Genomic DNA, 20,494 nt, shown 5'->3' with positions numbered 1-20,494 from the left:
CCCACCATACTACCATTACAATTCAGAAAACTTCGATAGGATAAGATTTGAGTATGCATTACAATCTGGAGAGGAGAAAGCAAGCCTAAACACCAAAGCAGGAACATGCTCAGGCAAATAAATGGTTTAAGACAGCAGAAGAACGAGGCTGTTCTCACAAACTACCAAAGCAAAATTGATTTGAATATACACTTAATGTACAGTAGGGCTGAACAATATGTTGTTTCATTAACGACCTCACAATACACATATGCAACATAGTCACATTACAAAGGGGGCAATGTAAGACAAATTGGGTCCATCAGTCATGTTAGGCTAAAACCATTCTAGCCTGATAGAAAACAAAACCTGGCAAAGACTGGGTTTTTTTATTAATCCCCTGCAAACGGAACACTGAGCTAAAAGCTGCATGTTATGAAATTATGTAATTTCTTTTTTTTCTTTAATATTCCAATACATGTTGCAAAAAAAAAATGCAATGTTGATTTTTTTTCCCAATAATGCTCAAGGTACAGCATCTATTCTACAGTGATTTCCATGGTGAGCTGAAGGCAGTGGGACTACAGGTTTTTAATAATGGCAGGTTGCTGACATGATTTCAGCCTCCGACATCACAGGCTCGGAGAGATGTCATGGTCTGGGTTGAATCAGTGCAAAGACGTGGGACCGGCGAGACTGAGAAGACCCCTGCCAAGATTCCACGCAATCTCCCGCTAACGAGCTTTGTGTGTGTGTGCGAGTCTTTGTCTCACTGTGTCCGAGTGTAAGTGTGTATTCACAAGTATCTGAGAGTAATTGAGTGGCTATGGGCTGAGGGTTGAAGGCAGGACACACTGCTTAAACTGTGTTCGCACTTCTAATGCCGTGACACGTCTCAGTTCAACATACGTGTCTCCGTGCATTAAGACAATTTAGTGTAATTGTTTCCTTTGCTGCACGTGCTTCACATCATACTTCAAACTATTATTCTGTGTTCAGTCAACTCTCTCACACTCAAACTGCTAACAGCTGGACTTGATGCTTTTCATAACTATCGTCAACATGTTTAACAAAGGACTGATAAAAAGAAAACCTTTTCTGCTGTCCAATTCAATTTACAAATTGATCTTTAGCCGCCATACCTTTGAATACCTTTGCATTATTTAGATTGACATGCCTGCTGAATAACAGGCTTACTGCTTCTTCCAAGGTAGGTAAGGTAAGGTAAGGTAAGGTAGGAGAAAACCTTATTAGCATGGGTAGTTCCCAAACATTCCCCAACATAGGAAAGCTAGGAGTTTTTTTTTTGTAATATCAAATGCAACAATAAATGGAAAACTGTAATTGTGTGAGCAATAGTTTTTTGGTTTTTGTTTTTAATTTCCCCCCTTTTTTCTTCCCAATTGTATACGGCTAATTACCCCACTCTTCCGAGCTGTCCCGATCGCTGCTCTATCCCCTCTGCCAATCCAGGGAGGGCTGCAGACTACCACATCTCCTCCGATACATGTGGAGTCACCAGCTGCTTCTTTTCAACTGACATTGAGGAGTTTCACCAGGGGGATGTAGCACGTGGGAGGATCACACTATTCCCCCCAGTTCCCCCTCCCCCCTGAACAGGTACCCCGACTGACCAGGAGGCGCTAGTGCAGTGACCAGGACACATACCCCACATCCGGCTTCCCACCCGCAGACATGGCCAATTGTGTCTGTAGGGACGTCCGACCAAGCCAGAGGTCAAGTCAAGTCAAGTCAGAGTTTATTTAAGGTGCATTATCACACCGACATAACACGGGGATTCGAATCAGCAATCCCTGTGATGGTAGGTAACGCAGTAGAATAATCATGTCTGCATGTTTTGTGGTAGTGACTGTTTTTACTATGTCTTGGTAGAACTGACATTTTTAGGCACTGAGCTAAGAGCTAGGGCAGCACGGTGGTCCAGTGGTTCGCACTGTTGCCTCACAGCAAGAAGGTCCCAGGTTCGAACGCCAGGCTATCCCAGGTCCTTTCTGTGTGGTGTTTGCATGTTCTCCCTGTGTCTGCATGGGTTTCCTCCAGGGGCTCCGGTTTCCCCCCACCATCAAAAAGACTTGCATGTTAGGGTTAATACTCCTGTCTGTGCCCCTGACCAAGGCAATGGAAAGAAGAACAGCAGTTGGTCCTCGTGTGCTGCAGCTGCCCACTGCTCCTTTACAATAGGATGGGTTAAATGCGGGGAACAATTTTGTTGTAAGAATACAATGACAAAATAAAGAGGCTTTCTCTTTTCTCAGTTTCTTTCTCTAACACTTTGACCACTAGGCCATCCTGCCACCCCAAAAGCATTAGATCACAACAAAGCCCGTCACTGGTAAACAGATCTAGGACCAAAGCCTGACTAAAATAAATCTTCTGAGGTTGCACACTTGAGGTTAAGACAGCCAACCTATCCCATATTTCAGTTGTTTTCCTACGCATATAAATCAAGGCATGCGAGTTATTTTGTCCGAATCAACACATACAGGTCTATAGGATATTTACACAGAGGCGATGGAAAAAGCTGATTCCATACCTGTTGTTCTACTTAACAGTGGAGAGAGTTGATGTCCGGATGACAACTAGTAATTTACGGTCAACACATTACTCTCTTCCCGAAACCCATTCCCCCCATTCTCTCTAGACGGTATTAGTTGTGACCAAACTAATAGGTTTGTCAGCAGATAATTAAGCCTGCTTGGTTGAAATAGCAAACTATTATTTTAAATGATAAATAACCCTTTTCAGTGCACAGAAAAAAATTAATCCATGATTCTGCCATAAGATATAAAGGGGATATCAATGAGAACAATAACATGAGGGAACTCTCCAATTACGGTCTCCAGTGAAACCGTAAAGCCATACAACCATACAGTCTTTTTAAGAACTGCCAAAATCTACAACTTTAACACAATTCTAAATGACCTATACAAGCCAAGTCATAAAGAACAATATCACTGTTTTTGTGGGCCCAGTGTCTTTGTTTCATGGAAGCTATAACTTTAAACCCTTGTGAAGCAGGTTTTTCCATCGTTAAGATATTTGATATCCACTTTGTGCCGGTTGAACACTTCAATAACCTTCAAATGTGTGATGAACACTGGCTCTGAGTGCTCCCTGTTGGATCTGCAGGTTGGTGCACATGCCACGGGCTCAAGATATTGTGATCTCAAGCTCAGCTTAAGACTTGGGGTAAAATGTCTTTATACATGCTCAACAATCCAGGTAAGGAAATCACAGAAAGTTGAATGAGTTCATCCTGTCCAGATGAACTGATTCAACTTTCTGTGATTGGGTTAAAATTATTTTTTCTTTTGTGTCCTATCCATCATGCAGCCCAAAAAGGCAGAGATACCAGACCCACAAAAAACAGCTCATCTCAAAAATGCTATGCTATACTCAGCAATGTGAAACAAAAGGTATGTTGTACAATACAAGCTGCCAGGGTTTTCTTATCAGATTCTAATTTATGGTGTTAGGCAGTAAACAACTACATAGCTTGAAACACACACACAGACAGTCACACACACAGACAGCCAGATAGACACAGACACACAGACAGACACACAGACAGATAGACACAGACAGACAGACACACAGACAGACACGTACACACAGATAGACAGGCAGACACAAACCGACTGACAGACAGAGATAGACACATAGACACACAAACAGATAGACAGACACACACACACAGAAACAGACAGACACACAGACAGGCACACAAACAGACACACACACACAGACAGACACAGACAGAGACGCAAACAGACAAACACAGACATGGACAGACAGACAGACACACACACACAAATAGACACAGACAGATAGACACACAGACAGACACAGACATAGACAGACAGACAGACAGACAGACAGACAGACAGACAGATAGACACAGACAGATAGACACACAGACAGACACAAACAGACAGACACAGACATGGACAGACACACACACACACACACACAGATAGACACACAGACAGACACAGGCATAGACAGACAGACAGACAGACACACAGACAGATGGACACAAAGACAGACAGACAGATACACAGACAGTCAGTCAGTCAGGAAAGGAAGAACCTTAAAGTAGGTGTTGGGGGAAAATCCTATAGTCAAAAGCCAACTCTGACCATTAGACTTCTTGAATTAACACCTATCAAGACAATACAAGAGATTTACTCATCGACATTTTCAAAAGCTCTGATGGAGCTACAACAAAAATGTTGGTCAGTGGCCTTAACTGTGTTAAGGCTTCCTATAAAGGTTTACAATTCCCACAATGCACAGTTTTCAACTGATCCTTGCAGTCAACCTTTCATGACCTTTGAAATTAAAATCTGATTCTGCCATACAGCTAGTATCGATTTAGTGTCTTTGTCATTACCACCCAGTTAAAATTATAAACCATCAGACAAACTGGCAAATCTGCACTCTGTCATGTCCCACAACCCTTAGAACTAGCAAGTGTTGAGAGCTGCAGCACGCCAACATACACACATCAAACAGACTGACAGGTACCAAGACCTGTCATCAGCCACCTCTGGCTGCAGAGGTTATAACAGGACATATCAAATGTTACCAGAGTGTATGGTAGAAATCCATCAGAAAAGGGGAGTGAAAGGATAAGTGGTTGATGAAGCTGAAATAATTTTTTTTCTAAACTTTCAGACTCTTGGACAATAAGCAAACCAGAGGAGAATTCTTTTCTCAAATGAAATGCTACTCCCACTGAAAGAACTGGAACACTGTCATTCTAAAGTCCAAAAAACACTGCAGACACGCCAGTTGACCCCTCATTGTCGATACTTGTGCCGACATTGGTATTAGTGGGGGTGACATGTTGGCTTACAACCAGAGAAAACGCCATTCATGAGCAATTTGCCAATTATTTTAGTCCGACTCTACTTTAGCTGCACCCACACACATACAAAATCTGATAACTAAAACTATTTTTCCCAGATCCATTGACAAGAAGAGCGATTTAGACTGATCAGCTAGCAAGGCAGTGGCGATGAAGCAGCAAGGAGCCTGGATGAAGTGGTAGCAAGTAATGGAATGGAAGGTCACCGGGGAGGACATCTGGAAGGGGAATCTCCAAAGGATCAAGTTCTTGATCCAAGGAGTCGACGACATCCTCCCAAGCCCATCCAACCTGTTCACATGGGGTAAAGTGGAGACAGCAGCTTGCTCCTTGTGTTCCATGAGAGGGACCCTTAAACATATCTTGAGCCACTGTTCCAAGGTGCTGGGTGAGGGGCGCAATCACTGGCGGCATGACCAAGTCCCCAAATCCATCGCTGAAGCAATCAGCAAGAGGACCAGCGACAGCAAGCGGTTTCGCTCAACTGCCAAGGCGATCACGTTTGTCAGGGTAGGAGAAAAGCTGAAGCAAAACCCCAAGTGCTACTCTGCTGGTCTACTTGAGACTGGGTGATGACAGTTGACCTGGAGAAGCAGCTGAAGATCCCCATCCACATCATACAGACCTTGTTTAGACCACACAGAATCCTTGTCCTTGAGGCCACAAAGCAGATCGTCCTGCTTGAGCTCACTGTACCTTGGGAGGAAAGGATGGAAGAGGCACAGGAGAGGAAGAGGGTGAAATACCAGGAGCTGGTTGCAGGCAGGGGTGGAAGCCCAGGTGCATGCCGATCGAGGTGGGCCGCAAGAGGTTTGCAGGGCAATGCCTGAGCAAGACCTTTGGAACCCTGGGCATGACAGGACCGAACGGGGAGAACCATCAGCAACAACTGCAGCGAGGCAGCAGAGAAAGCCTCCAGATGGCTCTGGCTGAAGAGAGACCAGCGGTGTCTGTAGCATGCCACTTGAACACAGGCTGGGGGCTTGATCGCCTGGAAGAGGACGTCTGATAGTTAATAGACCTGAAACACCCAATAAATCTAGGTTACATCACTGATGATGTGTCCGAGTATGTGCATCCATAGATGTATTTAAAAATGGCACCCATTTGACAAACTTATGTAAAATGTAATGTGTAAAATATGAGTTATCATTACCCCTGTCAGGTAGATAGCCTGAAGGGGATTATGCGCTTGGTCGCGCATGTGTGTGTCTGTCCATGGCTAATCTCGCAAACTACTGGACCTATCAGCTTAAAAAAAATGTGCACAGTTATGACTGTATGATGAAGAACATCTTGTGGTTGATTAAAAACCTTCGAAAATGTTTTGTTCTTGCTAGCACCGCTCCCTGTCTTCATTCGCTCTAGCTCCCTCGATAAGTGCTTCTCTCTGTCGCTGCCCAATCTGGGTCAATGGTGCGCATGCATGACTCACACCTGCGGTTGACTTTGATCAGGCAATGACGTGATCAAAAGTTATTAAAATAATTTTGCTAATCCAAAAAATGCTAAAAGTTACAAAGGGAAAACGTCCTCTAGGTTACAGTCGAAACAGGAAGTGTTGCTTATTCTTGTCACTGCCGATCTGAGTCAACTTTAGTGTGTGAGTCAAGCATGTGCGACAGTAAACGTTTTTACCCAGCTTTATTATATCATGAAAGTAAAGACATTGTTAGGGTTAGACCAAAATGGTTGCATAGCAAACCTTTTCTGAACCTGTCAGCCTAATATTTTTTGTGGAGTTATGGCTGTATGATGAAGTACCTCTCATGGTTGTGGTGATTCAAAATCTTTGAAAAACCTGTTTTATACCACAATTGAGTGCTAACTCCTCAGCTGGTTTTTCGCCTAAATCCGAGCGAGGATCTGCCCTCTACTGAGTGCACTCTTCTAGATTTTACACACTTTTAAATACAGATTTCAATTCCAGCAGCAGTGCCTGCATTGTGGAGAACCCCAATGTATGTATACCTATGTACAGCAGATTGCAGAGATGCTTTGTCTCACGGTATAAATACAATGACAACACAAAATTATGCAAAGATGGGGAATCAGTCACTTATTAGTGTAACTGAGATTATTTTGCTGATTCGTGACACATCACGAACATTAGGCCTATCTTCACAACTCCATTTAGATCAGTCAGCAAGTCAATGTGGTGGTTAAAATGGAATCTGTAAACAAAATAATACGTAGGTAATTCAGAGTCGTATCTGGATTCCAATAGGATTGTCAGGACGGGTAAATAGGCCTAATTTTCCTTTAGTGTATCCCTACTTGGAATGTTTGATACCGCTCCTTTGTGCAAACATCAATTGTGAGCATGTTTAGGACGGATAAAAAAAAAGCAAAACCCATCATTATTTGAGCAAGTAAATGCAGTTAAAAAATAGGATTAAAGCCTCCAGTGTGTCTCCTGCAAAAGGGCATCAGATTGACGAAAACATAAAATGTTTTGCTTCTCTGCCTCGTTTTTTCTCCCACTCTCCACTGCCTTCTGTCCAATAAAGCAGAAAGGCTGAAAAATAATCTAAAAAAAAACAAGGTGAATAAACAGGCTCTAGTACAGTACATCCATTCCAACACTGCTCTGACCCTGAGGGAATACTCTGAGAGGAGGTAGAGAAGAATGTGGGGCCTTTAAGCTGTGGCAATAAATGTTGGGGCATTATTTTGACCATGGGGAATCCGCAGCAATAATGTCTTGACATGAGAGTTCTTATCAAACAGTTGCCAAGGCGGTTGAGGAGATCCCTTGAATTACGGTAAACATGCTGTCGCAAATTATTTGTGCAGAATTAAATCGGCAATTATGATTTACTTTAGCCACATCTCACCCCTTGATACAATCAACAGTGCACGAGAGTCAAAAGATGAAAAACTAGGACAACACAACGCTTGTCATTAATACCATTCATCTTCTCTACCTGAGCTTCGAGTTATTCCACATTTTAGTGAAGCAGAAGAAGAAGGAGGAGAAAAAGAAGAAATAAATATGATGACGATATACTTTATCAAACCAATTCCAGTTCTTTTACCATGCCTCAGGCAGGGGCACAGACAGGTGTATTAATCCTAACATACATGTCTTTAAATATAGTAAAGTGAATGGCTTACTATTGCCAGGGTACTTGATGGCAAATCACCAAGCATAAGTCCATATTTAAGAATCTGGGGGGATGTGAAGTAAGACACTGAATAAATATTGTGTGGTGGGTTTCAATAACCTCTGTGAAGGCTAAATCTTCGTAACATAGAGTCTAAAGCCTTACTTTCCTAAGCACTACAGTATGCAGTTGAATACTACATCAGTGGTTCCAAACAGGTGGTGTATGCAGAGAATATATATTTGGCATTAGGAGAAGGCTTTCTATCCAAAGTGCCTTGCAGTACCATAGGCACTACTAGCCCCAGTGAGAATGAGATCTCTAATCCTGGCAGTATTATTGCCATGCTCTGCACAATGAGCTGTACAGGGTCACATATGACCATCTGAAATCATTATATATATTCTTAACCAAAGTTTAAGAATAGTGATGCCGAGCAAAAATTATGTTACTTTATCCTAATAAAGACATAACTGTAGACATGCAGCGTGACTACATTTACCATGGTGTTACAATGTGGGCTTTGCCAGGCAGCACTTTATATTTACTGTTGTAAAGGAGTAAGTAAATGTTTCATGTGACATTTTTACAATCAATCATCCACCGGGGCCTGGATTGGCTTACTCTTCCGAGATGTGCAAAACCAATGTAGATGCTACTGAGAGCCACGGTTAGCTGTTTTTACTTTGAACCACCACCAGTGTTTGTTAGTTCCTCCCTGTTGCTCTACAATCAGGTTTCATGATAGTGGCGGATGTGTCATCGCTCTAAGAGGGCTAGCTAATCATTCCCAGGCATCCCACTGGAGTCTGCCCTTCTCATGGAACACACAGGATACACCCCAGTCTCCACCGGAGCTTTGTTGAAACAGGGGAACGCTCCCATAATTATCCCCACAGAGAACCAGCGTCAGTCTGGCGACAATAGACCTGCAGCACCGGAGCTGGTTGCCTCCCGGCAACAATTTAAGCAGAAATGGTAGGGGGCACACTAGACATGGGAAAGATGGAAAGTAGTAGGCGGATCATTGCAAGTAGTCTGGATGTAGATGGTTATTTGAAATCTGGTTGGAAGTGATGTCATCCCAACAGGGTTGTTCCATCAAAACTATGAAAATGTCATTATGCCCCACAGACAGACCACCCTACCTGCAGGGCAGACAGTTTACTGCCATTTCATATACACAATTCTCATCGTGAAAATAAATAAAATAATGATAATAAAAATATAAAAGATATTAACAACATGGTTTCTGATATTCAAAATATGTGCTTTCTAAGACCGATAGCAATTCTGGCAGCGCTGCCTGCATTATGTATACAAACAGCACATGCTATTTTGAATAGGAACCTGTAAAGCAAAGAGGAGAGGAATTCACATTACATGTACTTGCTCCAAGAACTACTATGGTGAGATGCCTTTATGATAATGTCCTATTTATTTTGGAGAGATGACTAACCTGCGGCTAAATAATCAAGCAGACATCTCAATTTTCCAACTAATTCACTGCGATCTAATGGCAAGCCACGGTGTGGGGGCATAAGGGGGAGATCCGTCCTCAAAAGCCATTATAAATATCATCTTTAAAAGTGAGCAATTATGATTAATAGTAAATATGATTTAATGCAGTCATTAGAAAAAGATATATCTGAAGATACATATTAAATCAACATCAACATTCCATGTGTGTTTTGTGGTGACTGGTGATGAATTCAGCCCTCCTCAAATTACATAACCCCTATGTTTGTGGAAGCACTGAGAACAAATGTTAAAATAACACTGGCACCCTCACTCCAGGTTAAATATCTTTCCATTTACAAAGGCTAACTATTCTGCTATCAACAGCAAGGGTGATAAAATTCTTCTGGTTTAACATACACCAAAAAATTTGAATTTAGCTTAACCCCAAAATATAGCTTTAATTATGGGCCTCCATATATTCTACATTCACCAGATACTAAGTGAAGTCTGAACCCAACCAGATAAGACCAGTAGGACCAATGTCTGAACCACAGTGGTGGAAAATGTTTCATTGCACTGCAACCTCTGGTTTGTAGTATAGTGTGAAAAGCATAATTTAGCTGTCCACTAATTTGGCGAAGGATACTCATCTCATTATCACGCTGCGCTAGCATCTCCTTCAGTTTGCTCACGTCCGCTGGTCTGGGGCTATCTTGGTTTTCTGTTTGCCTCACTGCCCCTGATGGTGACACTTGGCCTCCACCTCGCCCATGACAGCTGGCCAGCCGCTCCCGGATCATCGCCTACTCAGAAAACCACAGGAAGAACGGCAGAGTTTTAAAGTTTGTGCAAAGAATGGCTTCTGTTTCCTTCGATATGCAGACTCTTGTGAAAAAAAATAACATAATCAGGTTTTCAAAATGGGGTTGATGTTGTACAGTTTAGTGAGGTCATATTATCTTACAATGGTGGATGGAGTTATAAATACAGACCTTTATGGCAAACTGTCATCTTTTCTGATATATGTTTCAATATGTTAGGGGTAATAGCTTCAGGAGAGGAAGAAAGGATCCTTTCCTTTCTCGGTGAGTGGTTCTACAGGTGTGAAGTGTGTGCCTTTATGGCGAAGCCAGATAAAGACAACGCAACAGGAAGGCATACAAGCGTGGGAGAGGAACTACTATAAAGCTGTTCCCGGAGATGCATGGGGGAATACGTGGAAATGCAGGAGAGGAGAATATATCTGAGCTGAGATTCCCCAAGTTAACAATATGTCCTTCCATTTGTGCCATCACAGAGGTGTGGTAATATGGACACTGGCAGCAGAGTTCCACAAAGATAGAGGCACGCAGACGGTGAGTTGAATATGGGGGTGAAGTAGACGGCCAGTGACAAAAACAGAAGAGATGAAATGAAATTTAAACCAGATTCAAATTCCAGCAGAATCAACAGAGTGTGACTGGGATGATGCTCGGAGGAATGTAAACTGAGGAGGAGATGGAGTTTAGGGATCATAACAAAATGAGGGAGACATAAACAGACAGTGGTATGGGATCTGGAATTGCTTCTGGTGGCTGCTCCAACCTCAACCAACAGACCGCGCAGGAATGGCGCCCTGCACGAGCGCTACAGCGTTTATCCCGTGTTCATTTGGCAAAGGTGGCTCACCAGCTGCTGCAACTGAAAATATGGAACCCCCCAACCACAAAATTTGTTTTTTTATTAGCTGTCAAAATACAGAATAATGAGAATTGGTGTTCATCATCAACAGTATCTGTGTAATCCTAATTACAGTTGTTCTGCAACAACACAAGGGCTGGTCGTAGAACCAAAGCAGAAATGATGCTAAACCACCGCTACAAATGTATTTTGGGGAAACTCACTTCTGAGAGAAATAAAAGTATTACACAATCAAACTATGGAAGGGATGTGGAGCTGGCATGAATTTTATCGGAAATCCCCGGCTCTAATACAATGAGCTCTGTATTGACCAAGATGTTAGAAACCAGCCAGCACAAGAATCGCCCTTTTTCAGGGCTTTTTTAACCGCATATGGTATTCTTAAAAATGGTGGATGAATACACCCAACACTTTATTCTGGCCAAATAAACTGATTAAAAATAACTGTTAATTTGTTTGTAATTACTTTCCACTGACAAGTTCTGTAATGTAGATGAATCAGTGAAGAGCTGTTGAGACAAGAAGTGCTATTGATAGGCACTGATTATTAGAATCATGAAGAAGTCCAGATTTAAACACCTTTCAGAACATCACAGGTCTCACTCTGGAGCAATGGCATGAGCAGTTCAATTATTAAATTTCTTTCTTAATTAATTGATTAAACTATTGGAATAAAATCAGCAAACTCTGGTTTTACTCAAGTTTGAGGATGGGAAAACCAGAATCTTATAGGACAAAGTTAAGGGGTTTTTCCTCTTGAAGTGTTTATTTCCTGGCCTGGCCACACACTGGAGAGTTGCTGCATGTTTCTCAATTGATTGTGAAAAAAAAAAATCCCCCCATCTCTGCCTGATCTCCTGTGTGGTCAAGATCGGTTTTAGTTTTAGGGTTGGAATTCCAGTTTTCAGGGTTAATATGAACCTGGCTTAAAAGCTTCACCAGAAAGTTATCATAGACCAATGACATCCAGCTTTGATTGATGAACAGACAGAGTAGTGCACTTTCCGGAAAAGGACAGTAGGGGGAGCCATTTAAGAAAATGAGGGTGTCAGCTGGCTAGTGGGGATGGAGAACTGAATAGATGAGACTTGCTTGTTATTCTCTCATTGAGACCATTCTCGTCACCCTTGAAAACCTCTCCCTCCCCCTCTTTCACCAAAGCACTCTAATAGTCTATTTCATCACTGATAATGCTCCAGATGTGACTGGAGTCTTGTCACATGAAACGGGATCTCTGTAAATCGTCAGCCAAAACATATGAAACTCATCCTGTCCAATTTTCAATGAAAGAAGATCAAGAAAAATCAGACTGAAATGAAGGCTGGTTTCGGACAAATTATTGCTCATTGGACAGATGCTCCTCACCTTCAGCAAGGAGAAACAGTGGTTGATCTTTCTCAAGTCCGGTCCCAACGCCAGTGTCACCTCAGGATCAGGGTCATCCAGAAAGGCCTTAACTAGCTCCTCCAATCTGGATGCACACACACACACACACACACACACACACACACACACACACACACACACACACACACACACACACACACACACACACACACACACACATGCACACAGGCACAAAAGCACACATGCACAAAAGCACACACACGCAGAGTTTCTATTAGCATTCCAAAGTTTGATCTAAGGCCGCACTTCATTTTGTAGTGCCTCTTCATCACACAAGCTCCATAAGCACTCAAACAGTTAAGATCTATATTTGAGCAGAACCTCTTGTGTTTGAAATTTGGGTCCAGTCAAAGAAAAACTATTTACTTTAACATGTGTTCCAGCTTCACTGGGTTGGTCTGTTGATAAACTATCATGAGATGATAGTCCAAACATTGGTTCTTCAAGATCTGGGAGCAGCCACTGGAAAAGACCAGGGGGCAAACATACAGACGGATCCGGTGTGGGCTTAACGACGTGCGGTCTTCACTCGCAGCTCTAACATCGCCGGGATGGGAGCACGCTACGTTTACACGAGGGAGGACTTAAAACAAACGCTGCGCTCTTGTTTCATAGCCCTGCAAGTCATCAGGGCTTTTTGATACAAAGCTGTATTTTAAAGAATGCCCTTCGATGCCATGTACAATATTTAGCGAGAAAAGAGCCGCCATATTTCTCAGATCCCAGAGTTTAACCGCTTCCAAATAGTCTTTCCAAGGTGTGAGATGATTTGTAGCGTATAGTAAATGAACAAGCTGATGTTATATTCAAAAAAAAAAAAAACCTCAGATGGAACACCTACTGGAGATCATCAGATGAATGAGACAGGATTGAAACCTGAAACTGAATCCTGAACCGCATCAATACTTCAGATCAAAAAATAAAATAAAATAAAAAATTTAGGCTTCTTTACATTCAAAATCTGGATATCTTAAAATGTATTCACTTTTTGGAAATTTGACAGCAAACGCACTGGGAGATGTTCAAATCTACAATCATTCGGCACTAGGGATGACTCAAGGCATAAACCAAGGGGGGAAACACCGAAATAAAAGTCAGCGTGTCAGTGAATGTGGTCACAACAGACATCATTAAAATCCCTCTGCATGCGTTTGACCACGAACGGGGGGGAAACAAGGCATAATCAGTGAAGTGGAGGGGAAATAATAAAAAGCCGGACCGAGGGGGCCAGGGAGCGGTAAAGACATCAGTGCTGGAGTTCAGAGACGCGCCAAGTCTGTGATGAAGCCTCTGGTCTGAACTCTGGCCCTAAACTGACTGGGTCCCCTACGCCATTTGATTGAGCAGCAGAAATAAAAGGGTCCTGGCTGAGGTACTGTAGAGCCTTGGGGAAGACCGTTACATTGGCTACAACTTCAGCTTCACCTCCAGCTTCAGTGGACGGGGCTGCCGCTCCGCCATGATGCACAGCCGACAGCATACGCTATGCAGGCACTTTCATCAAACCCCAAATAGGCATAAATCATATAACATATTCGCTCAAGAATCTCCTGGTCTCTAGCTTCGCGGACACAAATCAGCCCCCTCCATCCCTACCTACACCAACCCCCCCCCCCCCAACAAAAGAAGACTTGTGCTCTCTTTAGGTCTGAGGCATACTGTAAACATCTTGGCAGGCTGACAGGGGCCAGCGCAGCACTTATTCCCGTCCTCACTGTCCTGAGATGACTGGCTCAATGAAATCTACTGCTGCTCACATCATCATCATCATCTTCACACACACACACACACACACACACACACACACACACACACACACACACACACACACACACACACACACACACACGTACAAAACCAACAACCCCATGTCCAAGGGCCTGCTGTGAGTGCCTCCGGAACATTCTAAAATTACTCAGAACTCTCATTGACTTTATTCCCTCGTCCCATCTGTCATCATCATATCTGGAGATAGCATCACGAGCCGTAACATCTACGTGCCTCCTGCGTCTGAAAAACAATGCTTATTTCAACTGAGGCAAACAGCAAATAGGCTGATGGACAGACAGAGTGAAAGAATGACAGGATAACAGGACGGCAAGCTGAAGTGCAGCAACTCACATACTTCTGGATCTCCTCCTCAGTTAGCCGGTCCCCTCTCTGCTCTCCTGTCACCATGGAGAGCTCTTCCTTCAGAGACTGAATCTCCCTCCTTAGACCCGCTATCAGCTGAAACACACACGCGCACACACACACACACACACACACACACACACACGTGGACAGACACACACATACACACACACACACACGTGGACACAGACACACACACATGCACACACGCCCACACACATGTGGACACAGACACACATGCACATGAACAGACACACACACGCAAACGCTCACACGCAAACACTCTCACACACACACACACGCACGCACTTAGACGTGGACACAGACACACACACACGGACACCAGCACACACACACACACACACACACACACACACGGACACGCACACACACACTCACATGTGGACACACACACACGTGGACACAGACACACACACACGCACACGTGCACACACATGCACAGGCTTACACACGCACACACACATGTAGACACAGACACACATGCACATTAACAGAAACACACATGCAAACGCTCACACACAAACACTCACACACACAAACACGTGGACACACACACACACACACACACACACACACACACACACACACACACACACGCACACACTCACACGTGGACACAGTCACACACACATACATGCACGTGAACAGACACACATATGCAAACACTCACACACAAATACGCAAACACTCACACACAAACACGTGGACACAGACACAGACACAGACACACACACACAGACACACACACACACACACACACACACACACACACACACAGAGCAGGGTCATCAGGGTCATTTCAAGGGCAGTGTTCGATGAATAATGTATAGCATGCACACACAGTACGCATACACATGCACACATACTCAGACACACACTCACAGGCACGGCGGCTGTTTTCGCCGGTGCCAGCTGATGACAGAATCCTCCTGAATATGATCTCGTGGCTCATCTTGCCGGTACATTTTGGGATGAATCTAAGCGGTTCCAGACAGCGTGATGCTCCAGCGAGAAAAACACAGGAAGCTCTTGATACCACACCGAAACATAAAATAGCATTAACCAACGACGGTGGCGGAGAGAAACACATGAAACCTCCTGCCTCTGTCTGTCTGCACGTGTTTGGTTAAGGCCCGCATGCTGAGCCAATGGGCTGGTTGCCGTCGGTAACCGCTGGCTGGATCCGGTTACTGTATGTATAAAAAAAGCGACATATCTCACCAAGCCCAGACATAGCCTCTTAAACCACTTTTTAAAGAGATTACTTAGATAGCCATATTTATATATATATATATATAAAGCAGCAGTAATATCAAGAATGAGATTGAATGTTGAACTCGTGATCTGAGGAGAGGTGATGTGAATGTGGACAATTAAAGAGGACTCGGTTTTAAAAGAGCCAAAAATATGACTCGACTGATGAAACCAGACGGCGGAGCATTTATTCAGCTTTCTACCCAGGATGCCCCGGGAGCATCGGTTTCTTTAAAATGGCTATTTTTGATTAAAACAGACCTTGGAACATCACACTCGGAGCCCGGCTATCCGAGCCGTGAAAGTTCGAGTCCTCTAAAAGGAACCGTGATTGGTCCCCGGCCTGTCTGGGACGCAACCTTTAATCTAGGGCGATGAATTCGCGGTCCACCCAGTCTCATCCTCCAAGGTTCGATGCCTTTACGGGGGGTCAGAGACTAAACGGCTCCACGGCAAGTGTGTGAGGGGGATGAGCCGGCGTCTTTCGAGCCGGCGGCCACAGAGGATAAGCAAGACCAGGTCATGGATCACATACGTGGTGGTATGCAGGAGCGGCTACAAAGGATTTTCCCTGACAACGTGAATGGCAGTTGAGATGTGCCGCATCAATTTGGCGGTCTTAGTTTTACTGTGTGTGTGTGTTTTTTTAGAGATGCTTCAGATTTTATATCGATTGACTAAAATATTGTCCCCACAGCTGAAGGCTTGTGTCCTTCATGTCTCTGCAGCAAAGCTTTATATTTTTATGACTTACAAATTACCACCTGATTAGGACAAGATTTTTAGCTTTTCATCCACCCGAGGGTCAAGAGGTTGGAGGGGGGGGCCGCTCCACATACGCCCTCAGTTTGTCGCAAAGCAGCAAGGTATCATTATCTTGTTCGATGTTTTTAGTGGCGATGGCTTGTGCGATGTGCCGTAGCTTGAGTGTGAGACGCCGCATTTAATGTGGGGAGAGACAAAGCAAACACCTCTTAGTGGCGAACAAGCCGCCGTGTCTGTGAAACCCGAGGCTTGACGTCTCCATGACTTTGGCGTGTGGTAAACTGTGCAAGATATGTGAAATGGACGTGGGTTTTCTGCATCGTCATGAAAGTGGTCCTGATTTGAGAAAGGAATGACCCATCTTCCATCGTAGTGGAACAGAGGGGCTCAGATGTATGAGCGGTGGAGGCAAAATGGCCAAAGGTGCGATTAATGGGCAACGTGTTCACTGGAAGGAATCCAAACTAGTTGTAAAATCGCTCGCACAGATCACACCATGAAAATAACATAACTGCTGACGAAGGAAGTGGCACATGTTTCCTTTCTCAAATGAGCCATATTTCTCTGTAGTATAAATTCCTGTTTAACTATTCCCACAAGACCCAACCACACCACATGATCCTAAAGTAGACTGCGAGACTGGAATTGTCTCAACAAGCAGCAGACAAACACAACGAAAAGTGTCAACTGTGTGCCAGAGTCACCGACACCCCTGACACAGAGTTGCTAGAGAACCCAGAGGTCGGCAAGGGTTAACCCAAGGTCAAAGGTCAATTTGAGCAAGCTAATTTAGCAATGTGAAATGACACTACCCCTTGTAACCGCCTTTTCTAAATCTAGAGCCACATTCTAGTCAGACATTGTAAACTTACTGTATTCTTGAGAAGAAACAGTCCTACTATGTGGTTTTGGGCAGTTGCCGCTCAGCTAAAGGCATATTTCATCCATAATCCACCCCATATCATATTTTTGACATTGAATATCATAGCTGACCATCTCTCGCTAGAACTTCTCCCAGTACTTCTTTTTCGGAAACAACACACCCTTGGTCTGATGTAATACTCCCAGCTGCATCCTCAAAAGCCGACCGCCAGTCACTGGTCAGCGGACTGGGTTGGAGTCTATTTCGGAGCACCGGGCCCACACTGGTACCACAGCACCACAACAGGCTACCTTATGCCTGGAATAAAACCTGAGTCAGGCCACGTGACTGATGATGTCAGCATATTTTAGCAAGCCAGGACAGGGCAATGCAGTGAGAAAAGAAAAAAATCCAGTCGGGCTCAACTAGTGCTGCAGTGGCACTTGCAATAACAAAGATAGTGAAGTGCTGGTAAAGACATTTGAGATTCAAACCCTGCACGGGTCTCTGCTGAAAATATTTATGTGACTCATTGGAGGAATATTAAGCAGACACATGGCATCACAAATCTCTGTTCCAACAATTATGCAAAATTAATTTGCCTCAGGCATCTGGGTAGCGTAGTGGTCTATTCCGTTGCATACCAACATAGGGATCGCCGGTACGAATCCCTGTGTTACCTCCGGCTTGGTCGGGTGTCCCTACAGACACAATTGGCCGTGTCTGCGGGTGGGAAGCCAGATGTGGGTATGTGTCCTGGTCGCTGCACTAGCGCCTCCTCTGGTCGACTGGGGCACCTGTTCAGGGGTGAGGGGGAACTGGGCGGATAACATGATCCTCCCACACGCTATGTCCCCCTGGCGAAACTCCTCATTATCAGGTGAAAAGAAGCGGCTGGCGACTCCACATGCATCGGAGGAGGCATGTGGTAGTCTGCAGCCCTCCCCAGATCGGCAGAGTGGGACCATGATCAGTGATTAGCCAGGTACAACTGGGGAGAAAAGTGGGGGGGGATTAAGTTGCCTCTTGTTGTTTTGTCAGATAAACCATCATGTGCAGAAAAACACCCACAGCTTTGCAGTAAGACTACACATTAAACTTCAAATGCATGTATTATACAGCACGCCACTCACAAATGAGGTGTTACGATGGGGCCCCTTTTTAATGGGGGATTAGAAGGCATGTTGCCTTACTCTGCAAAATAGAGGTCATTTATCCCTCACAACAAAATAACACATGAACTATATTCTATGTTAAGTATAATTAGTATAATTTAGACACTGTGGACAGCCAAGGGTGAGGAGTGCCTACGCTGTACCTACCACTACTACAGTAAAAAGCACTGCTGTTTCCCCTTGGTCCTAACAACTACAAGCTGCTTTGACGAGACAGGGGAAGATGATGGGGGGGGGGCAGGGAGACCGACTGACCACAGGAATTTTCACACCCACTTCCCAAACACATCTCTCCGGTGGGCTAGAGACAGGCTTCTGTTTGACTCACAGGTATGCGTTAATCTGGGCTGTCTCCTTGGGCAGGATGATGTGTGTCTGTATGCGGGCCTACACACGAGACAGTGGAGGGTATAGGTTCAGGAGGGTCACACAGCCTCCGCTTTACTGCTTGACAACACTGTCAGATCAACTACCTTGACCCTTTAAGGAAACATGGCGTCGCAGACTGCAATTCAGCTAAACTCAACAACCACCAAGCATGGCTGCTCATCTGCTCATTTTTCACTTAAGTGCACATTTGGCAAAGTTGGGGCCAGAGAAATGCTACAGTGAGATGGTCGACGTACCAGACGTAACCACTGCTGACTCTCTCCACCGGGATTGGGGACCAGGATTACCCCAGTCTCATTGCTGTTGGAGGACCTACCAACGTAATATGGTCCGGACTCTGCAGCCGACTTTGGTCTGATATGGGTCACTTTTAACACTTCATTCTTCTCCATCCATGACCGACTGGTTTAATGTTTTTCTCAGGTCTTGCTGGGCTCCTGCTGCACAGGCCCCTGAAATAGATGTACCTTCAAAGAAACACTTCTTTTAAAGTGCACTTTATAGCCTGTAAGCTACAGTGTAGGTCAATGAAAGATCTGTGTGGTCTCAAACAATGACTGCGGGACTGTGAAAGGTAAACTGCAGGTTTCAAATCCATTAACAGAGAAGGCAAACTTCGCAGACAGTGTGTCGTCAGACATGGCAGGCCAGAAACGCAAGTTTGACTGTCACTCCAGACCGAGATGAATGACATCATTTGAATCTGCACGCTGCCTTCATTTTTTTCCCCTGTACCCCAGGGAGAAGGACAGAGCTATACAGAGAGAGAATTTGAGACACAGAGGGGAAAAAAAAAACAGGAATATGAAACACTCCAAGAAGTCATAAACAGAGACAGGGATTTTGCCCGTGGAGCTGGGTTTGCCCGGAGCTGTAACCGGGCCGGACCCAATTGGGAGCAGCCAGACACCGGCACAATTACTGGGCCGGCCGCAGACTCTCTTAAAAATACCTCTGCAGGGTTTGGAAGTGGCCAGCCAAGCCCCGTGCAGTAATACAGTAGCTACTGATCCCGGTGGAACGGAGGGAAGGGAGTATTCCGGTGATAATTTACTACTGTATATCTCCCAAAGAGCATGGATAGCAACTGCTAAGTCTGCTTTTCCTTGCATACTATGGTAAGGGAGGGCGTGAAAGGTACCAGGAGGAAGGGAAGGAGGAAATGGTACATCTTGCTGTGTTGGGGACATCACACACGCTGCGAGTTGCGCTCAACTGCTCACAGCATCTAAAAAAACATTACATTTTCTCATTTAGCAGACACTTTCATCCAAAATGACTTACAAGAGAGTAAAGCAATTAGCAGATAAATTTGTGTGTCACCAACAGTCACCAGAGAGTACTAGATAGTAATTATGTCATAGGCAAA

The 20,494-nt window shown here is 44.3% G+C and overlaps 1 protein-coding gene across 1 annotated transcript in view; it reads right to left on the bottom strand.

The window, feature by feature from the left end:
• Nucleotides 1–20,494, bottom strand: part of kif6 (kinesin family member 6) — a 72,934-nt gene that overhangs the window by 29,659 nt on the left and 22,781 nt on the right. The window contains exons 10-12 of the mRNA XM_056295348.1: nt 14,651–14,754; nt 12,484–12,589; nt 10,085–10,241 (exon numbers count right to left, since the gene is read on the bottom strand). Coding sequence (XP_056151323.1) covers nt 10,085–10,241; nt 12,484–12,589; nt 14,651–14,754 — 367 coding nt within the window. The remainder of the gene's footprint in view (nt 1–10,084; nt 10,242–12,483; nt 12,590–14,650; nt 14,755–20,494) is intronic.

This window comes from Lampris incognitus, chromosome 16 (genome assembly GCF_029633865.1).
Source record: "Lampris incognitus isolate fLamInc1 chromosome 16, fLamInc1.hap2, whole genome shotgun sequence".
Taxonomy (NCBI): domain Eukaryota; kingdom Metazoa; phylum Chordata; class Actinopteri; order Lampriformes; family Lampridae; genus Lampris; species Lampris incognitus.
The sequence above is the reverse complement of the archived record's forward strand: the minus strand, read 5'-3'. Positions and strand labels throughout refer to the sequence as shown.